The 26363-nt window shown below is 40.5% G+C and overlaps 1 protein-coding gene across 5 annotated transcripts in view; it reads left to right on the forward strand.

Annotated features, from left to right (window-relative positions):
* Nucleotides 1-26363, forward strand: part of SH3KBP1 (SH3 domain containing kinase binding protein 1) — a 136156-nt gene that overhangs the window by 74417 nt on the left and 35376 nt on the right. For 3 of the 5 annotated variants that reach the window (XM_081001638.1, XM_081001640.1, XM_081001637.1), the window contains exons 5-7: nt 214-340; nt 3854-3928; nt 10484-10680. In XM_081001638.1, the coding sequence (XP_080857764.1) occupies nt 214-340; nt 3854-3928; nt 10484-10680 (399 nt within the window). Of the gene's footprint in view, nt 1-213; nt 341-3853; nt 3929-10483; nt 10681-15890; nt 16030-26363 lie in introns of those variants that run through there. The other 2 variants (XM_081001639.1, XM_081001641.1) reach the window with 2 other exon arrangements.

Below are 26363 nucleotides of genomic sequence, written 5' to 3' on the forward strand. Positions count from 1 at the left end.
GTTGTTACCTTTTTATATAGTACTTCTAATTTGTGGTGTGCTTTATTGTGTTTGCCCCCTCACAACAACCCTGTGAGATAGGTCACTGTTGTCAGTTCAAGTTTTATATATTACCAAAACCAATGAAAGATTTATTCAAATTATTCCAAATTGTTGTCCTGTGTAGATGTAAACTTGCAAATGTCAGTATGTATGTCTTCTTTCTTGGCTCAGGTGGAAGAGGGTTGGTGGGAAGGAGTTCTCAATGGGAAGACTGGCATGTTTCCTTCCAACTTCATAAAGGAGCTTTCTGATTCTGACGATACTGGAACTGTCCAACAGGAGCAGCTAATAAAACCAAGTAAGGATACAAATGTTAACTGACCCTTCTTTGTGTTAGCTTTGATTACTGATTTTTTTTACTGCCATGGTGGTATTTCCAGGTATTCCTGCTTCTGAACATCTACTGCCATATGTTAATCTGGAGCGATCTAGCTGGGAGAAGTTGTTGTGAACCGTCCAAGGTGGTACAGATGCAATCCTTACTGCAGTTTAGCAATTGGGAGTGGGCTGCAAAATTGCATGCTCCTTTCCTTCCCTTCTTCACAAAGTACCCTGCCCTTCTCACCTATGATTTAGCATTATGCCTCCCCACTGGAACCTCCTAAATTCAAATTCAGAAAATTCATTTTTAAAGTGGAGAAGGAGGAAAATAAATGATCCTGTGGTTTGCTCCAAATCATTGGGCTTTCTGTTTGGGGAGTGTGACACTTGGCAGTGGGTCTGTGGGTCTGCTTTTCTTTTTGGAATTTTAAAACCTATTTCATCTATTCCCAAGATTGAAAAATCAAACTTCCATTACGTGAGGACTTCTTATTCTTTCTGTAAATACCCCTATCTTTGGGGAATGATAAATACTGGTGCAGAATTGCCAAAAGACCTGTACAAATTATTTTAGCAAAATTAATTGTTTTGGACCTCAGCAGTGTTCCTCTGGGACTTGCACAGGGCTTCCCTCAAATCTGTCTCTGGAAGAATACAGTAGAAGGCTCTTTTTGAGCCTATTATTCTTAGTGGTCTGCTTATCTGTTGGCATCAATACAACTATAAATGCCAAGTGTGCTTGGGAAGTTTTATGCTATCTGCTGCCTCCCTCAGTTTGCTTCTTTATAAACAGAGCAAATGATTAATTCATATGATTTGCTGTATGTAACGCTGTTTTTTTTAGGTATTTTATTTTATTTTAGGTTAATTTTAGGTATTTTATATTGCACTTGAATTTTCTTGCAGCACTAAGGATTTGTGTGCTTGCAGACCACTTCTGTCATAAATTACAATATCGAATGACGTGTGTGTGTGTGTGTGTGTGTGTGTGTGGTGCTTCCCTAGTAACATGCTTTCCAGCCTCTTCCCTAGTAACATGCCTTTCAACATCTTAGGTGTTATCATTTATCAGTTTTGTTCAGAAGAGAAATATAGTGCTCTTTTTTGGTTTTATCCTATTTTTAACAGAATAAATATAAATCATTTTATATCAATGCCTAGATTGTCTTATAAGTATCACTGCTGATGTACAATATTTGCCCTATGGGTCATAATTTTGATTATCCTTTGTGGTGGTACAAGAGAAATACAATAAGCCTGGATTTTTAAAGTATTGCTTTGATATAAAATGCAATTGGCTCGAGCCCTCAGAAGGACTGACTTAGGTGGGAAAAAACCACACAAAATAAATGCACTTGGGTTTTTTTTGTCCCTCCTCGTTCAGTGTAACAACTAAGAACAGCATGCCATGTCCTGGCATCATAATATTGTGACTTATGACCTCACTCTGTAATTTATGACATCGGGATATGGGTAAGTTGTTGTAGGTGATTCAAGCAGGGGAAAGGAGGGGCCATGAATGTGGCTGCTGCTTTCATCAGCAGGTCTTATGTACATCTAGTCCCAGCCTAAGGTAGCAACTTCCATGTTATCTTTAATACAGCTCAGACAGATAAATGGGCCCTGCTTACTTCCTTGTCTGTTAAGGATGTGCTATACTGTCTCCATAGCTGTCTGTACAGCACAATGGATCCCTAGTTGGTTCGTTGTCAGTGGCAGATTCTGTGTGCCTGACATACACTGACTCTCAACTTCTCCCCTTAGTTCCCAGACACACGGTTGTTGTTTTTAATCATCCAGGAACTTAATGATGTTAACATTTCAGATATTCAGAGCACCTCTGAACATTGTAATGTTTACAACAATCCTGCAATTTAAGTCAGTATTATTGTCCCTCATATCGAATAAGGGAGGACTGAAATCAAGAGAGAGTGGCTTGCCTACTACTACATAGTGAGTTCGTGTCAGAGTCATGATTCAAACTAGAGACTCCCTGATTCGTAGCATCGTCTCCTAGCCACTCTGCTGCACTAACTCTGCACTTCTCCTGAACTTCAGTAAGTGAAAGGTCATGCTTGTGCACCTAGCAGATCTAAAGGCAGATGACTCATTATTATTTTATTTATTTATTTATTTATTTATTTATTTATTTATACCCCGCCCTCCCCAGCCAAGGCTGGGCTTAGAGCAGCTAACAACCAATAATAAGGAGTTGAATGAATACAACTTAAAAACAAGATTGAAATACAACATTAAAACATTAAGATGCAGCCTCTTCACAGGAGGAGAAAGGAAAAAGAAAGAGGGGAGGGAATCAAACTGATTCTAAGCCAAAGGCCAGACGGAACAACTCTGTCTTACAGGCCCTGCAGAAAGAAATCAGATCCTGCAGGGCCCTGGTCTCATGAAACAGAGCATTCCACCAGGCCGGAGCCAGTGTTGAAAAAGCCCTGGCTCTGGTTGAGGCTAATCTAACTTCCTTAGGGCCCCGGACCTCTAGGGTGTTTCTGTTTATGGACCTTAAGGTCCTCCGTGGGGCATACCGGGAGAGGTGGTCCCATAGGTATGAGGGTTCTAGGCTGAATCCACACAGCACCCGCACCGCTCATTCTGCACTCTTGGCATTTAGAAGGCCATCACGGAGGGTAGATAGAGGAACCCAGAAAAGGTGGAAAGAGAAAGCATTCAAGAGGGGACCCCCACAAAAAATTCAGGCCACCTTAGCCTGTGAAGCAGAATGTAAATATCCATGTATAATAAACAAGCTCCTGATTTTCAACAAATAATTTGACTTGGTTTGATGCAGTATATGATTAATTATCTTTTTTCTTTCATTTTCTTCTTGTATGCTGTTAATACAATAATTGCTCTTTTTCCATTTTTAAAATTTGCTGTAATTTGCCTTATTATATTTCAGTATTGTAAAGTGAAAAACATAATAAGCATTTCAGTTATTAGCCCATGTTTGCAATTTTTAACAAGGTTCTGCAGCACTGCACTCTGTTAATAGTATAAGCTTGTTCGGTGGTTAAAGAAACATTCTTCTAGTGAATGACTGGAGTTAATTTGGTTTAAATTGTTTGTTATGGTAGAATAAAAAAAAACACCTTTTTTTTCAGAAGTCCCAGTATTTTGTGTCATTTCCAGGGAAGAAGTATGTATGCTCCAGTCTCTGCTTTCCTTTCTATTCACAGTTCTACAGTTATCATTTTGCCTTGATTTGCTATAACAGATGTTGCACTGTAATGTCCATTTTATAATAGAATCTTTAGCAAACTTTTGTGCTCTTCTTGTTTGAAATGCATACAGTGGAAGTGTAGACTACCAGAAGCCTTTTCTTTTACTATTTAAAGTTCCATTGAAAAGCAAAAATTAAAAACAACTCCTCTCCTTTCTTTTGCCATTATTCGATTCTCCTATTCTCCCTCCCTTTTGTTTCTCCCCCCCCCCTTTTTTTTTTGGCTTTCCTTTTCTTTCATTCTGCTGTCAGGAAAGTCTGCCTTTCAAGGGACAATTCTGTATAAAGTGGCACCAGCAAAGATTGACAGCTACAGACGCTATAACAGTGAGTTAATTAAAAGAAAGTAGGAAATGCTAAGCTAAGGCTGCTCCTTGATTGTGTACGAATTCATCTGCTAAAGAATAATGTCCATCCATTGCACTCAGTCTTGGCTGCTCTGTGAGCTGAAGTTGGTCTGGTTTGCTTCCCGTTGCACAGCACATACATTCTCAGAATGTATACCAATATTTCTTTTCAGCATGCATGTGTGTGTACATGTATGTACAGTGTTGGGATACACCTAAAGCGCCATGGAACTTTCCTAGGTACTTAATTTCAATTTCTATCTTGCATAGCTGCTGATAGAGGCACATATCTTCAAAGGAGGAGTAGGTCAGTAGTAGAGCTTTGCACACAGAACATCCTAGGATTCAATTTCCTGTGTCCTCAGTTGAAAGCATCTCAGGCTGCAGGGCTGGGAAAAACCTCTGGTTGAAACTGTGAGCAACCATTGCCCAATGGAGTAGACAGCACTAGTTTAGGTGGATCTGTTTTGACTCTCTGTAGGGGAGTGTTCAAATAAAAAGGCAAGCCATTTTTATGCATTGAAGAACCAGGATGGGGGAACCTGAAATACTGCTCAAGTTGATTTCTGACAATTGCCTGTCATCCAGTTGTTTTAAATTTTGACAGACGTACTTCCTGCCTCATTTCCTAACAATGGGGAGCTGTTATATTGCCAGGTCAAAAATTAGGAAACCAATAACAGAATATGGGCTTTCAACCGTTTTTGGACGATATGTCACCCAGCCGTATTGCTTACTGCTTTGCTCCTGTAATCCCCTTCTCCAGACACTTTTACAAGTATGTATTTGTCATGTCAGGAAAGTGGCTGGCGCAGGGAACTGCAGGAGAAAAGCCGTAGGAAGAAGCAAGGTGAAGGACCCCTTCCCTCCCATTGCTGTACTGTAGCCATTCGACAGATTGGTCTCTGCGAAATGCGTAGTTCCAACATTAGTCTGGCCTCTTGGTATTCTGCTTTTCATGCTGTCTCAGATTTCAGGTAAACATTGCCCTGAACACATGCTATGTTCTCTTTCCATTGAAGCTAATTGAATATCAAAAAGCTTTTCCCATTGTTAGACTGTAACTGCTGTGAAGTAAGCAATAGACATCTGTAAGTGCACAGAAAAATCAAAGCAAGTAAATAATGTAGAGGACAGGAATAGGAAATGAAATCTTACAATAATCCTCAGTTACAAAGATGGCAAAAGCATCCATGTTGATAGTTGCACCCATAGTGATAGACCTACAGCCATGCTGAGGGCTCCAGCATTCATTTTGCACTGCTTAATGCATGTTGTTCCATCATGCAGGGGACTGCTCATTCCTCTTTATCCTGCATGATTTGTTGCCAAAGCCTAAGAAGTTAAGGTTTGTTTGTCTTATATGAGAATTGGTGTGCTATATATACCATATATACGAGAAAGGAATTGGCAAAAAACTTGGACAATAAAACTGCATTTGTTGAAAAAAAATATGCCTGAACGAAATATATGTTGTTGGCATCCGTCTGTCTCAGGAGACAATGGAGGAGTGCTCCTTCATGTTAAAGTCAAAGTTGGAAGGTTACAGCACCTGTTGTGGAGAGACATGTTTTATTGCAGGTGGGGCAGATGAAGGTGTCCTGTTTTGCTGCCACAGCTGCACCACAGCGTTTCTTCTCTGTGTACATGAATATTATTAGAAAATGTTTTTTGCATTCCACCAGGTTTCTGTTACACCTGCTATATCTGTACCTCTCCAGCTATCTCTACTTTTCTACTGGGCCCTGATTGTAGAACATGTAGCATTTCTGAGAAAGCTACCTTGGAAGTCCTGGCTTTAACCCCGTATCTAGCAACTTAAATTTGGCTTCCAGGCCTGCACAACTACTTTCCCCCAGGGGGCAGACTTTGATAATTTGGTGCCCCCCACAAAATATTTCTTACTGTCACAATAATTCCTTCCGGTACAGTTGCTTTTATGGATCTTCTCAGGAAGTACTTGTATAAATATAGTGTTTTTGTGGTTGTTGTTGTTAAGTGCCCCTCGGCTTGGCACTCTGTGCATAGGAACCGCCCACACCACCCTAATTCTGACGCTGCAGTCCCCCATATAATTTGTACCAACTCACACATCCCCAGCACTATCTACACAGCCTATCTAGATTATACGTCACATATTTTAACACTAGGCAGGTAATTTACTGCAGGTAAGCACACCCATCCCACACCCAGCTGTTTGTGTACATCAGGCTTCCTCAACCTCGGCCCTCCAGATGTTAATGGCCTACAACTCCCATGATCCCTAGCTAGCAGGACCAGTGGTCAGGGATGATGGGTATTGTAGTCTCAAAACATCCAGAGGGCTAAGGTTGAGGAAGCCTGGTGTACGTAATAATCAAATTTCCCATGACTGGGAGTCCTCTGCTCCCCAGAAGGGTATCCTCAGCAGGACACAGTACCTGTTCACTCTCCAAGGAATTGATCCCTTCAGGTGCATCATTTCCTTGTTTTTCAGAGTGATGCCTTTCTTACCTGATAAGTTGTCACACCGAGGCTGATGCATTTCTGTCACATCTCTGAAGGTCTTGCCCACCAATCAGTCTCTTTTTCTCAGCTTCTGTACCCTAGATCAGATGCCTTGACCTTAGGGGAACAAACTTAATTCCTGGGTTCCAGGAGGTCATTGCACCAAGCACACTTCCCCCCCCATAACTGCTGCCTAACAGGAAGGTAGTTGTACACCTGTCATGCTACAATACCCTAGCTTTCTGTCTGCATATCTCATATTTATTGGCTATCTTTACTTGGGAGCTTGTGATTTTTTAGAGATGGGGGATTGAGTGGAATAATGTGCTTGTTACATTTTGTCATCGAGGCCCCGAGACACTTTGTCAGCAAAGGTAGATAATGTTTGTTTGAACATGTAGACTAATCCTTTCTCTCACACAGCAAGTAAGTTGCTTACACTTTTGTTGCTCTTTTTTCACTCATTCCTTGTGTGTTCCTTATCTTGAAGATAAAACTTTAGGGAAGAGAAAATAGGTAGTGATGGAGCAAATAGTTTGCATGCAAATGTTCCCAGGTTTAGTCACTGAAATTACCTGTTAAAAGGATCAGGTAGCAGGTGATGCCATAGATTCGTCTTTGAGATCTTGTAGAACTATCAGTTAGAGAAGATAGCGCTGGATTCATGGTCTGCATAAAACATAAATATGCAGTAAAGAGGAAAGAAGTAAAATTCGCTGTTTCTTTTCTCACGTTTCCCTTCTCCCTCTAGGAGTGATACCGCAAGACAATGCCTATTTGTATCTTAGCTTTATAACTTTTCCTCCTTGGCTGCTAGGATCAGATTAGACAGAAATAGTTGTCTGGCTCAGATGTTTGCCTTTCATAAGTCATAGTCATGATTAACCACAGTTCTGACTCCAGATGACGTGGAAAACTGTGCTTCAACATAATAAATGTGGAAGATTCTAAATTCCCAGCTATGAAGGAGGACACTCGCTTTCTCCCGTTCTTCTTGTTCCATGAAACTGGTTTAACATATTGTGCTAACATGGCTAGAGTGTGACACAGGTAAACCAGTGTTGTCTAAGTTAGCCAGTACAAATACTGAATATTTGTTAGTGACAAGCAACCTTTAGGAGCAAAATGGAATGATCAGATACATCTTGAGTTTGCTTGCACAGAGGAAAAGTTGGCATGCAACCATAGCAATAAAATATCCATTCTCTCTGAAGATACTGAGTGCTTTGAAGGAGAAACAAGTTTACCCTCTAATATAAACAGAATAGCCTTTCTCAATGAGGATAGTAGAGTGAAACAGGTTGTCTGTCTTGATTTATTTTATTCCTGCACAGGGGTGTGGATATGTGCCTTTGAAACAAGATTGTCTCAGCTAGAGAGGAATGTAATTAAATGTTTTGGCAATGATCAGGTTACACAGAGTATTTGATTGCATATTTGATTAAGTACTATTTAGCTTTCTTTTTCTTCCTTAAATAATATATCATTTTGATTGCGTAACTGGCTTGATGTGAGTCATACACTTAAAAGGTCACATATATATGGATTGACTACAAGTACCATCTGAATAAGATTGGTATGGTAAGAAGCTCGGCATTCAATTAATTTTCTCATCTCCCCTCTCCCCCTCAATTTTCATTACACAAGTGTTCTGAATTAATTTCTTGGATCTTCTTCTGGATCCAGTAGCAGCAGTGAGTACAAGCAGTATGAAGTCAGGTAATGCTGATGATGCTCAGTGTGAAAAAACTTCACCTGTGTATACCCATTTGTTCTAGCCAGGTGGCCCTGAGACTCTGCACCAGATGGTTCTTAGAGCTGACATGGCCACCAAAGGCTGGAGGTTTTTGTTGTGGTCATACCTTAGTTATAGATTGCCCTGTTCAAGCATATTCACCTTGTGTCAGCCATACTACCCTTAAGGCAGCAGATGAAAACTGCCCTATTCTCCCCAGCTTTTGGTAGGATATATAGTGATGTGGTTGTAACCTATTTACAGTTGCTGGTGTGTGTGTGTGCGTGTATGTATCATACCACTGTGTGATAAAATAAAAGTGTTGTGAACAATGTTAAAACATAAAGCACCATTTAAAAAATAAAAATAAAGATAGTCATTAAGGTGACTGACCAATCAAAAATAAAAATTAAATAGCTTCAAAATCCTGTCGGCATGATTTTGAAAGCTCTTATGAAAGTCAAAAGCAAGGATGTCTGACGATTTGCTGCTTGATTTGTCTGCCATAGCATGGGACCAACAACACTATATTCTGGACTTCTAGTTGAGGCCACTTGGGCGTGTGTAACATTAGAGACAAGCTGTGCTGTTTTACATTCCTCTAACTTTGTGTCTAGCAGGGACGTGGGTGGCGCTGTGGTCTAAACCATAGAGCCTAGGGCTTGCCGATCAGAAGGTCTGCGGTTCGGATCCCTGTGACGGGGTGAGCTCCTGTTGCTCGGTCCCTGCTCCTGCCAACCTAGTGGTTTGAAAGCATGTCAAAGTGCAAGTAGATAAATAGGTACTGCTCCGGCAGCAAGGTAAACAGCGTTTCCGTGCACTGCTCTGGTTCGCCAGAAGCGGCTTAGTCATGCTGGCCACATGACCTGGAAGCTGTATGCCAGCTCCCTCGGCCAATAAAGCGAGATGAGCGCTGCAACCCCAGAGTCGTCCACGACTGGACCTAATGGTCAGGGGTACCTTTACCTTTACCTTTATCTTTGGGTCTCACAGTGCAATCCTAACCACGTCTACTCAGAAGTAAGTCCTGTTGAATTCAGTGGGGCTTACTCCCAGGAAAGTGGGGTTAGGATTGCAGCCTAAGGCATCTTGAAGACCACTGTTGGAAAAGCAGGTAAGAAATACTGCTTATTTGTCAAAGGCCTCTCCCCGCTTTATCCAAGGGAAGAGAACAGCTCATTTCATTTTGCTTTTTTTACCGATTCAGTAAACCCACCTTATCACACACACTTGCTACATCACTTAATTGCCTAACAGCTTCATCTGGCTTTACATAAATCATAATATTATGATGCCTTCCATATCAAGTTACAAAAGGAATTAATTGAGAACATTTTAAATGCAATCTTTTCTGGCTGCTAGATATCTTTCACATCCTTGCATGAAGCCATCCTAGCAATGGCCAGAAGGGACAAGTTGCGCTCAGTAAATACATCACACACTGTTTTTAAATACCAGTTTAAGTGGCCAAGAAGCCATGAAACTGAATCAACACTGCTAGGTTATGGAACCATTTAGATAAATTATGTAACCGCTGCATCAGACAGAATTTTGGAAGTCTCTTTTCAGGCATGCAAATCTCATTGGACCTGTCATTGAAAAGCTGCAAATTATTCCAGCAGGGCTCCAATTTCAGCTATCAGAAATGCTGGTGGTATTCCAACTGGGAGTACCTAAGAACTTAATTTTGCATTTGGTCAAGATCAAAAACAGCAAAGAATCCTTGTATTTCAGCATTGCAACAGATGTGGAAGTATAGTTTAAATTTGGATATGTTTATTTTTAAATGGTGGATACCTGTTTATCCTCATATGTTCTCCATAATGCTAATAACCAGTGCTTTATTTCTAAAAAAATGTTTAGGGGTACTCACATTTTCCTACTCATATTGAAATACTGCCCCTCAATGAGGCCAAACTTAGATTCACAAAATGTTTAGGGGTATGCGTACCCCTGCATCCCCCCAGAAAAAAGCACTGCTAATAAGCTTAATAAACCAGATGCTGATTGTTCTACAGTCAGTTTTACTGCTACAATAAGATTTTTCTAATTCCTAATATAGGAAATTAGAATCATAGAACTATAGAGTTGGAAGGCACCACGAGGATCATCTAATCCAATCCTTCAGATGCAGGAATCTCAACTAAAGCATTCATGACAGATGGCCATCCAACCACTGCTTAAAAACTTCCAAGGATGGAAGCCCAGTCAACTGTATAGGCTTATCTGCTGCTGCATGAGTGTTGCTTTGCGTACCTTCACTTTTTGAAAATCTTAAGCCACAATTTTCGTTTTTGACTTTCCCTCTTGTAGGTTTGAGAGATGCTACCGGCTCAGAAAGTGACGGTGGTGATTCAAGCAGCACGAAATCAGAAGGAGCTAATGGAGCAGCAACAATCCAACCCAAAAAGGTCAAAGGGGTTGGCTTTGGAGACATTTTTAAGGACAAACCTATAAAGCTACGTCCAAGGTCAATAGAAGTAGATAATGACTTTCTTCCAGTTGACAAGGTACAGTTTCTAACTTAATTCTTATGTGTGGACCTGCTTGGTTTCCCCCTCCCAAGTTTGGCTGTTGGGTTTGTCCTCTGCTCTGCCAAGGTCAAGAAAATGAACATCGGTTAACTGATGTGATCAATGTCACTGCCTATAAGAAAGATACATCACACCAGTGATTCATTCATGCACGCCTGGCCTCACTAACTATAGCTGAGAGAACAAGCTTTCAATATCTACTTTAAGATTATACTAATATTATTATGGGATATGGTAATTCTGTTCAGTTACACTGTCTCCAATGTGGTTTTGTACATTTCCCCCCCCCCAAGCTGCAGCTATGGTGGGTTCCATAAATGAGTACCAGTGATTGGTGGGCCTTCCAAAGTGTATTCTGTAAACTTATCATGGCTCTGGACGCTCCAAGTTATGGTACATATAATGGAATATGAACAGGTTGTGTCTCTCAATCTTACCATAATTCTCTATTATGTAAAGTGAAATTTATAAAGTTCTTTATTTAAAGGTTTTTATTTTAAGGTTCTGCTACTTACATACAAAGCCCTAAATAACTGGACCCAGCCAGGGCTCTACAGTCAGCTGATAAAACGTGGTTAGTTTTGCCACAGCCTGATAATTTATTATTAAGGCAAGCATTTCCCTGAACTGAATTTCTGATTTTATTAACTGACTTTTTCTTTTTAAAACGGTTTTAATTGTCATGCTTTTTAATCACTTGTTTTAGTGTATATTTTAATCAAGGATGTTCTGGTATTGAGTGGAATCATTGTAGTTTAATCATGTATTGATTTATCGTTGTAAAATACTTAGAAGCCATTTTGGCATATAGGTGGTATATAAATTAATAATTGATTATTTCATAATAGTATGGTAGTTTTGCATTGGCATCTAGATGATCAGTCTGAGCGACTCTTCAGGTCATTGATGTTTTAACTACATAGTTATGTGGAAGTGCTGGTTTCAATCTAAGAATTAACTAACCCTAGCTAAATGGTCTCTCTCTCTCTTAAAAAAAGAAAGAAAGAAAGAAATACAATTATTCTGCCTGAGAGTCATACACTTCAATTGATAGGCTTGTGGGTAGAGTGTACTTAATCTATTTGCTGTGTGGGAATGAGATTAAAAGCATGCTGATGAGTGTGTGTGTGTGTGTGTGTGTGTGTGTGTGTTTTGAAGAAATAACTCTGTAGGTGTGCTAAAAATCTATTTATAAGGTTTACATATGTGTGTATGTGGTCTGGTCAGTTTCCGAATGATCAAACTTCACATTGTGGGTTTTGATACTAGCTTGTTTCACTCAGAAGAATTTGTTTTAAATCACTGTCTGAGGTTGCTAAAAAAACAGTGAGCCTTGATTGTTTGAAACCAAAACTAATACTGCAGACGTCCTTCTCCTGGGCTCACAGGAAGGTGGGAGCTCTTGACCTGAGGCTTTACTCATGCTCATTGCAACTTAAGCATGTTCCACTAAACTACTGTTTAGTGTGACATGTGAGACAACCATTTTGTTACATAATCTATTTTCATTCTTAACCAACTTCACTTTCATTTTATCTGGATCTAACTTTAATCTGTTCCTTTGACCACAGCCTCCAATAACTGGTTTAATATACTCACAAGCCCCCTACCACATGATTGTGCTCTATTCCTCCTATTCAACAGCCAATATTAGCCAATATTTGTGAAAATTGAAACTAAACTCAACTGAAATCGTCCTTCTCTGTAACAAGGAAAAAAGCACACAAACCCAGCAGTCCTTTCCTTGGGCTCCTTGGGCCTCATCCGTGCAGCACTAAACCATAGTTTAGCTAGAGAACAAACCATCTGTATTAGTTCCTAATGTTCACTTTTCTTTCAAAATCCCTTTTTCTCACAGCAAATTGATTATTAGGTTCCTACCACTCCTTCAAATGCACTTAAGAGCCACTTGGCTTACAAAATCTCTTTTTGCAGCAAATTGATTTTTTATCATATTCATATCACTCCTGAAATTTCATATGCTCTTAAGGGCTGCTTGGTGCTGTCTAGAGTTTATGGGATTTTCTAACAGTACGCATTTCACTTCTGCTTGTACACATCTTAAGAAAAGATCAATAAAATCGATTTCTATACGATAGAATTACATGATGAATAATAGCTTTAAAGTGAGGTATATTTTCCCTTCCCGACATGAAAACTGCACAAGCACTCTCAATAAATGATCTCTTTTCTATTTATAACAGTCTAACTATACAAACAGAATCCTGTTCCTTAGATGATGATGAGTCTTGGAAAGCAAACAACTCTTCCAAGAATTTCCTTTTCTAAGAGATCATTGTACCCTCTTGTGCAAAGCTGATTTTGCAAACCAGCGCATGTTGTGAAACTACTTTTAGACCAGAGGTTTGGAGAAGTAGTTGATTATTGCAAAGGAACACTGTACAATTGTTAGTGCAGCAGTAAGTTTTACAAATATTTGTCTTCACTGTCTAAAGAATATCAGGTATAACTCAGTTGAGATCTGGTTTTTAATTTAAACAAACACCAGAATATGTGTGTGCAGTCATTCTCATTTAGTATATGATCACATTAGTGGGGTTCACAAGCTCTATTTAGCATTACGTGTCAGTGGAAATGGATAGTAAAGTAGGGTGTGTTGTCTGATAGAAGAAAGGGTGCCACTTGAACTGCTATGAGATTCAACACCATAACAATTCCCCATCTTAGTTTATAGACAAAAACAGATTCTTGAAACAATAACTGCAGTCTACTATCCATGACGCTGCTCACTTTACAAGAGTCAAGGACCAGATGTTATGAAAATATGTCCATTTTATTGAAGTTGATGTATTGGACTACTTCAGAAGACCCCCCCCCCCCCCCCCGTTTCCAAAAATCTGTGTTTGAGATGACAGAAGTTGCAGGGGTGAAAATTGACAAGCAACTGTGGCACATGTACCACTGCTCCTGCTCAAAGACCACATATTTAGATGAAAAATGCTCTTGGAAAACGTGAGTACTAGGATTAAAACAGTAGATAATACAGTTGCTTCTGATTTACTTTATCAGTTCCTCTATCTTAACAGTTATTTTACAAGAATAGCAGCTTGGAAAACCAATCTTATCCACTGAGCAATTATTTTAAAGTAGAGTGTTTTATCAGAAAATGACTTTGTTCAGCACCTTCTCCCTCCAGCATTCATTTGAGTTGAAATGTAGGTATGTGTCACTGTAGAGGTCAGAGGATCTGCCACAATGAGAGCCCATGATTGGTTTTCCTACATAGAAAAGTTAATGTGCAAGAGCAAGAGCAAAAGCAGGATGAGAATCAGACTACTGCTCTAGTTTTCTTCATAGATTCAAGGATCATCTAGTCCAAGTGGATCTCTCTCTCTCTCTCTCTCTCTCTCTCTCTCTCTCTCTCTCACACACACACACAAACTTACTTTATTTCTCTATCCTTCATCCTCCAACCAACTCCAGAGGTTGCCAACAGCAGAGGGCATCATAAGAGTAAGTTTCACTATGATAGTTTGCCTACTGTATAATTACACAGACCAGGGATGGGAATTAGATCCAGCCAGCAGGCCAGATCCTTATCCCCTCCACACCCCCATGAGCCTTGTTTAACAGGGGGGTAGGGCCACCCACCTGTCAATCACATCACAATGATATCAGGTAGCCCATTTTTGCATAGCACTGTGCACAGAAGCCCTGACAATCAGATCTTGCACAGTGCTGTGCAGCTTGCCAGCTGCAAAGATCAGCTGACCGTTGGGGCTTGCACAACACTGTGCACAGAGGTCCTGATGGTCAGCTGACTGTCAACACTTGCATAGATTGGATGTTGCCCATGGATGAGAGAGACCAACCTTCTGGTTTAGTGTTGTGTTTTTGTTTTGGTGATAGCTACTTGCTGTTTCTCCCACTTTTCCAAATAAATTTCTAAAATGAGTTTCTCGACTGTACTGGTTTCTGGTTTCTGTTTGTTTTCCCCCATGTTGTTTTGAACTTTGGGCTATACTGCTGTTTTAAAGTGCCTTGGAGAAAGGATGATAGGCTGAAATTATCAGGCAGGAGACTTTGAATTTGTCTGGACTCCCTCCTCCCCAGTAGATTACAGTATGACAGTGGGAGTCCTACAGTCCTTGCCCTAGGTGACAATAAGTGGTGGCAGCGGAAAGAAAGAAGTAAGACAGCCCCATAGTGTAAGTGAGCTATTTTACTGGGTTGGTGCTGGAGTGGGAAGCTACAGGCTTTCACAGGATATATCTAATCCAAGGCTGGCAATTTATCCAATGGAGTTCTTAAGCATTTGGAGTCCTGAAAATGTAGTACAGTTATTTTTAAGAACAAGCTACTGGAAGGCTTGACTTTAGTTGTTTCCAAATGGTGTATTCCATCAGTTGCTTGAACTGAAACTCATCGTTTAGGAAACTGGGCTTGGTGACTCAGTGTGGGTGGCTTCTTGTCTTGTGTGAGTCAAATCTGAACCTGTTCCACTGCATAGTTTCAGCTGAGCATATTGATGTCTGTGTGACAAATTAGTCCAGGGTTGTAATTATTTCTGTTGATTAAATTTTCTGTGTTCCCTTTCCTAGGGCATAAGTAAACATGATTGGCAGCACTGATCAAATTGTTATTGCATGCATTTAAACATGGTCTGTTTTCAATCGGGGTATTATTCTTCACCAGTTTGGTCTCCTAACATTTACCTTTAGTGCATTATGCATACCTTGGTATTTCCATGTTTTCTCCTATAGTAGCATTACAGAAGCCACATCTATCATCTAGTATACAATATAACTTAATTAACATTTATAATGTACTTCCTTGTTCCTTTCAGTCGCTCTTCATAGAAATCATGCTCCCTGGCCCCAGTACAAAAACATTATCAGGAACAAAGACATTTGATCATTTTTTAAAAAATAACATTTTATAAAATTAAAATAAGGTATTCTTCTCTGGATTCATTTCTGGATGCCTTATTTAAAAATTACTTTATCTTTAGTTCTGAAAATTATACCCTTCATTCCTCATGCTGTCTGATCTGCTTCTCTGTATGTGTTGTCAGAAGAAGCCCAGGGTTTTTAGATTTGCTTTTCTCTCTCTGGAAAGGAGAGAAAACCACTGCCTCGCAAGAAGCAAACTGCAATAAGTTCCAGGTTTCCTGTCAAGTAAACAAATGTAAGCTTTGTTTCCTCATAGCTCACATTAGCCTTAAAGTGTGACTCAGTTTTAGGCTTGGCCTCCCAGACTTAGTGAGCTCAGCACTTCCAAGGAAGTGGGAGGGCTCCTCTTGCTGCTCTTGAACGCTTACTATAATCTCTAGAAAGGCAGCTTTACTTCACAATGGGAGAAGAGGTATGTCTTTCTTATTTTTTAAAAAGAACTTCTTCGTTTATTTCTGCAACTGTATTCTAAGTCATGTAATGTAGCGCACAGATGTTTGGCAACAAGAGCCTTTGCCTGTATCATGGCTTAAAAATGATGTGTTAGAAGTGAGAGACTTTTCACTGAAAGCAGCTCCATCTGTGTTTGTGAAGAAATAAGTAACATATTAAAATAAGTGGCTCCTCTACAGAGGCAGAACGTCCTGGAACTCTCTGGCTGCCTCTTCTCTCCCCCCCCCCCCTTTGATCAGTAAATGTACACAGATGTTTTATGATATTCTCATTTTAGTGTGATATTTTTAACTGTCTTTAATATTGTTATTCAATTAACTTGTACTATCTCTATGGAAGGCATAGAGTTTTCATGTACTTATTTTATTATTTAAAAGAAAATGAAAGAAAAAGAAAGGATAGGGAAGCAAGTCCACTTCCAAAATAACATATTTGTTCTTGTTATTTGTTCTTCCAAAAAAAGATTGTTATTTCTGGTTAAAATATCATCACTTATTAGACTTACATCTGAAACCCAGTTTGGTAAATGCCATTTTTAAGATGTTGAGAGTTTGTGTAATTATACAAAACAGTTGCCTTGAGTTACAAACTTTATTATTTGCCAACTTTGTAATATATTTATATATCTATACATTTCTAATCCTCGTATTTTTGAAAAGCAGTTGTCTGTCACTTCTGTTTAAACATGGAATGAAGCTACATAGCTCCTTAAATAAATGTATCAACTTAGCATGTGCCGTGGGTCTTTCTGTACATAAGGGAACAATAGAGAACAAGAAAGAGTTAGATGGAGGAACAGTATTTTCATAGCTCGCTGAAATGTCTGTGGTATTTTGGACGTATCGTATTTTTCACTCTATAAGACGCGCTTTCCCCCTCCTAAAAAGTAAGGGGAAATGTGTGTGTGTCTTATGGAGCGAATGCAGGCTGCACAGCTTTTGCTGAAGCCAGGAGAGCAAGGGGGGTTGGTGCGCACCAATCCCTATTGCTCTCCAGGCTTCAGCGATAGCCTCCCGAAGCCTCCTGAGCAGAGTGGGAGCGCAGCTTTCCCTCTCTGTGCAACGCCCCTTCATCGAAGCGGCAGGAGATGCGGAGCCCCTTCCATTTCTCCTCCCGCTTCGCCGGAGAGCCGCTGCGCCCCTTCAGCGAAGCAGGAGAAGAAATAGAGAGGGAGAGCTGCGCAGTGCCTCTTTAGTGCTGAAGAGGTGCAGCGCAGAGAGGGAAAGCTGCGCAGCGTCCCTTCAGCGAAGCAGAGAGGGAGCAGAGAGGGAGAGAACTTTTTTTTTTCTTGTTCTCCTCTAGAACTAGTTGCGTCTTATGGTCGGGTGCGTCTTATAGAGCGAAAAATACAGTATTTTGAAATGCAACTCAACATATGCTCAGTGCTACTTTATCGAAGTAAACACTGCTAATTCGTAACAACAACAACACAAACAGACACAATTCACCTGGAACCACTCCTTCTACAGGCAAGCTCTGTTAAAATGAAGAGTGTGCCTATCTATGCCTTTCCCATCTGGCTTCATTTAAAAGAGGTCTGTGCAAAAGGTTCCTGGTGGATTGTGTTCAGAAACATTGAGTTGAGGTCTTCATTCTCACTGCACTAATAATGTTGGGAAAGTGGAGCAATCATAATAACATCCATTGAGGTTTCAACTTGGACCTGCTCAAATGAAACTCTGTACAGTGGTACCTCGGGTTACATACCCTTCAGGTTACATACGCTTCAGGTTACAGACTCCGCTAACCCAGAAATAGTACTTCGGGTTAAGAACTTTGCTTCAGGGTGAGAACAGAAATTGTGCTCTGGCAGCGCAGCGGCAGCAGGAGGCCCCATTAGCGAAAGTGGTGCTTCAGGTTAAGAACAGTTTCAGGTTAAGAACGGACCTCCAGCACGAATTAAGTACTTAACCCAAGGTACCACTGTAATCGCCGTGGTACAGTTTTCAGTCTGGACTTCTACTGCAGCAATATGGCTATACAATGAAGGTCCCAATCCTTGCACACAAGCCCAATTGCTCTCTTGTCATCCTCTTCATAGACATGCTGTAGAGGAATATTAAGATAACTTCTTAGACATCTGAAGTTCATGTTGCACATTTCAGAGCAGCTGACAGATTCTCAGCAGTTCTTACTCCTTTTCATAGCCAATGGAAGAAGCTAACTCTTGGATGAGTCTGGAAAATGTGTGGGCTGCCTGTTTCCTTTTTCACTGTTCATTAATGTTACAAATTCACACAGATGTTATTTTATTTTATATATAAAAAACCTCAAGAATGTGCACGCAGACATACACAAATCCCACAGGCAGGGAGTGATGCGGAGAGGAGGAAACTGTATTGGAGGTGGGCAGGGAAGATGGTAGCATCCTACCCCAGGGGAAAAACAGAACCAGAGGAAAGGGGAAATAGAGAAGTGAGCAGATGGAAGAGAAGGAATGAATGAGTGTGTATGTTTGAGTGAGTGCAAACTTCATACCCTTTGAAGGCATATTCAACATACACATTAGTGTATGGTTGACATGAATAGGTTTAGACAGAAAAGTGTTCTGATTCTAAACTCTTTAAGTGGAATCAATCCACTTTGATTTCAGTAGAATTTATTTTCAATGAAACGTACTGCGGGTCACTGTATTAGTGCATGAAATAGCATTTTGGAAATATTATTGGTCCGAGGGTCACCACTGAATACCAGTCAGAGAGAAAAATACACCATTGATACATTGAATGTGCTGCGTAAAGGTAAAGGTACCCCTGCCCGTACGGGCCAGTCTTGCCAGACTCTAGGGTTGTGCGCTCATCTCACTCTATAGGCCGGGAGCTGGCACCGTCTGAAGACACTTCCGGGTCACGTGGCCAGCGTGACGGAGCTGCAACTGGCGAGCCAGCGCAGCACACGGAACGCCGTTTACCTTCCCGCTGGTAAGCGGTCCCTATTTATCTACTTGCACCCGGAGGTGCTTTCGAACTGCTAGGTTGGCAGGCGCTGGGACCGAACGATGGGAGCGCACCCCACCGCGGGGATTCGAACCGCCGACCATGCGATCGGCAAGTCCTAGGCGCTGAGGTTTTACCCACAGTGCCACCCGCGTCCCGGGATGTATTGCATAGCTACTGCTAAAGTTTTAGATTTGAAGTTGTTCCTGACCTTTCATGATTTTTTAAATGGTTTTGAAGTGTTGTTTTGCTGTTTCGAAGTTTCTGTTTGATACTTTATTGTATTTCTCTTCAGTTGTATAGTCCCAGGTTCATTCAATTTTAAATAGCAGAGTTGTATTATATTATCTACTTTTTTTGGATTGCCATCTCCCCATATGTCACCCACCACAGGCTTATTTTTACTACAGTCACTTTGGATGACTGCTACTAGATCCATTTTAGTCAAGTTTCAAGACTGGTCTTAGAAAAGAAATTGGCTTTGCCATTTTGGTAGATTTCCATTGGCAGTAGATAAACTGGAAGACCATACTAATTTTACTGGATTTTAGTACCATCAGCCACGGGCTATGTGGCAAATTTTGGGAGAGGATACATTTATTGCTCTGCAGTGGTTCCATTCCTACATGACAGGCAAATTTCAGAACCTAGTTTTAGAAGACTCCTGTTCTGGCCCATAAGCATTTCCTTGTGGAGTTCCACAGGGTACATACCTTGTGTCTTGTAACTAATAGAGCTTGTTGTTTCAGAGCCTTCAGTATCCTGATGACATTCTATTATCTATCCTTTTCTTCAAATCCTGTTGAGAATGCAGTCCCTGAATTGTTGAATCAATAGCATGCTGCATTGAGTTTTGTTAGCATCCATTTGTCTGGAGAGAGACAATAGAGTACACTTCTGGGGGTGAAGTCAAACTGCTGCGTTTGCAGCACTGAAGTTACCTCCCCAGGGTGCAAGTCTGGGCAGCGTGTATGGAGGTCCTGGGCTGCCCAGCTGACAAGACACCTCCTCTGCCTCACTTATGTAAGGGAAAGCAGAGCAATGTATTTGGCACCAGTTTGGCTGCAGGAGTTGTCAGAATGAGATGTGCAAAGTGCCATCCAACTTAGGGTCTCCACTCCGGAAATGGATAGGGTTTACTCCTTAGCTTTTTCTTCTACCCAAATATATCCCGCAAGGCAGTGGAGGTTTAGGATCAGAGATTTCCTTCTCCTAGATGGGCTACCTTTCCAAGTTGATGAGCCCCAGCTTCCTTCTGCTGCACATGCAAAAACAGCCATCTTGACTGTTGGACCCACTACTGGTCTTGTCTGCTCAATCCAAAAGAGACTTTATTCGTATGCATGGGAAGTCCATTACTGAGGGTTTGAGACCCATTGGCTACCCTCACCTGGTTTAGCTGGTCAGTCAAAGCCATTTCCCGGGGTGTTGGAGAGGCTGTTGCATGCTGACAGCTTCTAGGAGCCACAGGCAAGAGCTGAGTGCAGAGGGAGGACCAAAGGTAGATAACCTATCCCAGAAGAAGCACTATGTGTCCCTCAACAGAAGTACTACCCCTCGCCTAACACCCTATACACCCCTATGCTTCAGCCAAGTTAGAAGTTATGACAGTTGGTGAGATAATGAACCATACAATACACTATTGCCATTCACATAGCAACATTTTGCACATATTTTGTTGCAGGAGATAGCAGAGTTCCCTTTTTAGGAGAGTGTGATTATTTTCCCAACCAGAACTTTTTCTCATGTTCCTTTCACACTGCGGTACCTGTTGTGCTATGGAACTGTGGATTTTTGATCAATACATCAGCATGTTGCTCAAAATTTCATTCACCACCCGCAGGAATGGTGTGACACAACTATGAACATCATTGTTACTACTCCACCGTTTCCACCCAAGCATGCTTGTGTTCCCTCAAGGTTCAGCCATGAAAATGGCAGGAAATAACTGTAATTTCCATTATGTTCCAATAGATTTCTAGAAGTGGGTTTTTTTCATTGTGTGAAAAAGCTCAAATATAATGTGGAAAATAACAGGAAATCGTTGGAGAAACAGAGCAAACTGCCATGTGAATGAAGGCTCAGTTTCCTCTGCTTGCTGAATACCATGTGACTGTGTCATAGGAGTTACATGTGGGTTCAGAGGGATATTACTTGAAAATATACTTCTCTGTGCATGGATGGATGGATGAGCAGCCCCTGGAGCAGCCCCTGGAGCAACAATAGCTTTTGCTGTCTGTGCTAGCAAATGCAAGATGCTTCTTTAACCACCTTTAAGCCTTCTTTAAAATAAAAAAAGTGCATTATAAGATCTTATAACTGAAAGTTTGGGGAGCAAGTAAGATGACAGTAAATATTTTGGGAGGATTACCTGCAGCTCTTTACTGCTTCTTGTAGTCTTCTAAGAGCTCACCAAAAAGAGAAGTTAGATTAGCAACGATTAGCATTAGTAACATGCTTAAGGCACTTCTCTGCTGTATTAGTGTTGTCAGATTTTCAGTTCTGCAGATTTCCTCCCACGTTGTGCAGGCTTCCAAATGTTATGAAATGTGACTCCAAGCAACAAAGCATGCACGTGCACAAGCAAAATCCCCAGGTGTGTTGTAGTGGCATATGCTATGTGTGTGAAGGAAGACATCCCACGGCTCAGTTATGCGTTTTACTTAGAAAAAGGCCCGTTTTGATGTGAATGTGTCAGGCATGTGAATAATAGGCGTGACTGTTGATGCAACAACTAGTTTGACAGTAAGATTCTAGTTCTGCTTGTTTCTGTACACCTCTGTAAACAAAAAACTAGGCAATATCTCTGAAACTCCAGTGATGTGTAATTTGCAAAATGATGTAGGTTTAATTAGAATTGTTATTATTGGGTGTTCACAGTTTGCAGCATATTCCATATTTTTTGCATCAGTTTAGCAAATCCAAGCAATCCAAGAGCTTTTGATTTATGCTTTATTTATTTCATTTAATTTTCTGATCTTTTTGGTTTTGCTTCTTTATCAGGGAGCAATGGAGAGTGTAATCTACTGACTGGGCTTCTCCTTTTCTTCCTTTAACTTTGTGTCATTGGCATTCTTGTTCGTCTGTGATTTTAATAAGATTTGCTCTGCTTGTTCTGACGGCATCTGCTCTGCCTGAATTGCTGCTGTCCCCTTCCTGCATCCCACATCATCTGGATAGATAAATCTCAGTAAAACCTCCTGAGTGGAAGAAGTTTACATTTCTTAACCATAAGCAATAACTGAGAGATTAGCAAACTAAAACAGACAAGAGGATGATGGTTATAATTTTTTTATATACCGCTTATATGCCAAAATGGCTTTTGAGACTATCGCTCTTGTACATAATTTTGGAACAAGACAGACCAACTTTTTCTATTATAAGAGAAAAGGATTTGTTGCAGTTGTCATAAAAACCCCCCTGTGTGAAATGCTTCACTCGTGAAATGAAGTTACAAGGAACCAGACAGAGGGCCTTCTTGGTTGTGGCGTCCACTCTGTGGATGGTATGAGCGTGGGCAATTGTTGAGGCGAGCAAGTGTGGAGATTGCTCTCCATGCTTGCCCCAGCCACCACCTGGCAGGGCATGGCGGCCCCTTCAATATGGGTGGTGTGCTGCCCCTTGCCAAAAAATACTGGGGGAGCTAACGCCCCCTCCACCCAATACACCTGGCACCTCTGGGTGCTGTAATTCACAATGGTGACCACAGGGGGAGTACACTCTCTGGTGGACATGGGTACCTTTGCTCCACACAAGGGAAGTCAGTTGTGCAGATTTCATTGTCTATGCTAGTTCTACAGTGGTTCATTAGCAAAGTGTAGTGGGAACAACATATGAGGACCAAAGCACCCTCTTTGTGCGTAAAGTGCATTCAGTACTCTCAGCCTGAGAGCAGACTTCCACAACTGCTGCTTCTAACATTTCCCCCCCAAAGCATATAGTTGCTTGTATATTTGTTTGAACAATGCAGACATGACTGGAAGTCTCAATTTGACAGATTCTCAATATGGTTTGGAAGTTTGATTGATAATTGATTCTCATTGTTCTTATATTCTGTATCTAACCTATGCTAAATGAAGTTATAGTTTGGGGCTGGGTTAATCCAGTGGACTCAATATATGTCAGTTCACTGCCAATTGTCGGCCCGTCATGTGTGCAGCATCTGCTATTCATATGATTAAGCTTTCTGTACTGCATACATAAATTTTAAGTTGTATTGAAAAAGCTTACATATTGTGATTGGTCAGTGGCCACTGTGAGAGCAGGATGCTGGCCATATTCCTCTTATGAATGCACATGACTAGCTGAGAACAGAGAACTGCTCAACCTAGGCATTAATTTCAAGCCTCTGACACAGGCCTGATGGTTGTGTTCACTGCTCTCAAAGTACAATTTGATTTAATGTAGACTACAGTATATATGTCAGAAAACAACTGCTGTTGATTTAGGACTGGTACTCCCAGAAATTTCAGAGACTAACTAGACTTGATGTGAGCAAGAAATAAGTAGACAGATGCAAATCACTGCACCCCAATTTCATAAAAGTTCTAGAGACAAATGATTAAAATACGATATTGGCCAAAGGGTATTATTTGCCATTTCTTCATTAGGTTAGTAGTACAGTGGTTACATACTGAGTAGTACCTCAGGTTACATACGCTTCAGGTTATATACGCTTCAGGTTCCAGACTCCGCTAACCCAGAAGTAGTGCTTCAGGTTAAGAACTTTGCTTCAGGATGAGAACAGAAATCGTGCTCCGGTGGCGCGGCAGCAGCAGGAGGCCCCATTAGCTAAAGTGGTGCTTCAGGTTAAGAACAGTTTCAGGTTAAGAAAGGACCTCCGGAACGAATTAAGTACTTAACCCGAGGTATCACCCGAGGTATTTCAATCTAATGCATAAAGGTTCTAATGCTCTCTTCTGTGCTATTTTCATCAATGAGGAATGTACACAGAATAAAATATAGTACAAGGGCCCCTCTCTTTCCAGAATAACTGGTAAACAGCTAACTAAAACAGGATTATAGGATTTCTGAATGAGACACCTGCCATCCCTTTCCTTCTAGCATAGCATTCCTTCTACTGTACTGCATAGTTTACCCCAGCTCCTCTCACTCTATAAATTAGTGCTTAGTATTATACTTAGCAACATGTAATTTGGAAGTCTGTGCTCAGATCACTTCAACAACATTGGATATTTTTATCCAGGTAGCAAAAGAAAATATATCACTTGGTGGAATAGCTATCTTAAAAAAAGAAGTAGTAGGCAGAGGAAAGAATGGTAACCAGTTTTCTTCCATTATTTAAAGTATTCCCAAACATCTGGAGGGCCAGAGTTTGCCTATGCCTGCTGTAAGGTATAGAAAACCCGACAGCAAATCCAACTTTGCTTTCAAACATCTGCTATTAGGCTTAACTACAACACTTCACATTTCTTGTATTTCATAGATTTCTTATTTTTCTCAAAATCTTGTGATATCTTCTTATTTCTTTGCCACTGGATCATCTAGGTCCTAGATTCTAAGATGATTAAATTCTAGTAGCTATTTATCTAAAGGGTAGTTGTACATTACAATAATTTGCTCCAGCTGCCATGAGCCTCAACCAGCATGGCCAGCAGTCTGCAATGATGAGAGTTGTCGTCTACAACATCTGGAGAACCCCTGGTACCCCATCTCATGTAGGCAAAAGTTATGGATGTCGCCCTCTATGGAATGACATTGTGAATAGAGTCTTCTCTGTAGGGGTGCCCTTACTGTGTCATTTCCCCCCTCCTAGAGGCATTGATGGTTAGGGCATTACTGGGGTCTCAAGGTGTTGGAGGAATTTAATTTAATCTGTGCTGCCTAAGGTCTTATGGTTTCCATGAACTGCTTTCAATTTGACTTTTAAATAACTGGTTTTAATTTTAGCTACATTTCACCATTTTATTGTGTATAATGCGCTTTATACTATGTTGAAAATGCCCTGTGATTACTATGTAATGTAGGGTATTTTGTAAATAAATAGATAAAATATTTCTATCTAGCTAAGGTTAAATAATGTGCAGCACAGTTAAAGAACATAAATCAAGTTAAACTATATCAGCAGCTCTTCTTTCCCCCTCTGTATACTCTATATTGCTACTGGGATAACCAGTGAGCCACTTCTGATGAACTTGCCAACTGCATTTGGTGAGAGAGTGGGACTGCAGCTGGTCAGACCATAAACCACAACCACCTGTTCCATTGGACATCCATGTGTGGGCAACTTGTTCACGTAAGCCCTACATGCTAAAAATATAAAACACGTAAGTCTAAATGGACAGATGATACCTAGACTTTAAGTGGAATCTGAATCATATTTTTGAAGAGCTGTGAGATAGGTTTCCTCAGGCTCCCCTGTTCCATATAGCTGATACATTCATCAGAACAGGCCAAATAATAATAAATAACAAATAATAATGAAAAATCTGTTTTAAGCATCTTGAGATGTGATAATGCTGTGGAGTAGAACGTGCAAATTTCATGTGTTCTTCGTTTCCTCACTCTTCTTGTCTAAAATAGAACTTTCATATCTCCACATTTGAGGTGGGAATTTGAAAGTTCTAATTTGGAGGGCATAAACAGGAAGCAGGATACCATTGTGCTTCCTACATTTTCCACATAATTATCATGTTCGAAAAAGAGTGTGATGTAAAGAGTATAATTTTTAGTCTTAGAATCCCTGAATAAAATACGTGCAAATAAGAAGCTAGGAGTTGATATTGAAGTCTAGAACATGTAGATACGCTGTTACTTGGTATAACAAACCACAAACGTACGCCAAGATTAATATGGGTGTTGTTTGCAGTAATCCTGTCCAAATCATATTATAGTGCACACAGCTTCCTTTTGCATTCTTCTGTGCCCCACCCCATTTAATCTTAGAGTTCTTTGCATAGTTTTAAAATTACCATGCCATTGTGTTGGCTTAATTTATGATGTGTTTGAAGCCATTATTGAACACGGGAAAAGTAACTTTTGATTTCCATAATCATTGAGGCCTACCAGTGTAAATTTTGTGTGACTTTTCATTGTGATATAAAATGGGAGGATAAAAGATCTCAAAGAGCCCTTAGCCAGAAATCTCCCCTAATTTCACCTTTATTTGTATTTGTTTCTTTCTTAAGCCTGATGATAGTGAAAGGTTCAAATTCAGACACCTGAGATGAGAGGGGCTTGGTTTGTTGTGTTTTGAAATGCTTCCGAGAATGGCAAGGACTTTTAAAGAACCACAGCATTCATGTGTCCTCTGTGTAACATCAGAGGGCAATACAGTTGGTTGCAAAAATAGTACTCTGTATTTTATGAGATGTCAGAAACATAATGTGGCGGAGAT

The sequence above is a fragment of the Podarcis pityusensis genome (assembly GCF_964106645.2).
Source record: "Podarcis pityusensis genome assembly, chromosome: 4".
Classification (NCBI taxonomy): domain Eukaryota; kingdom Metazoa; phylum Chordata; class Lepidosauria; order Squamata; family Lacertidae; genus Podarcis; species Podarcis pityusensis.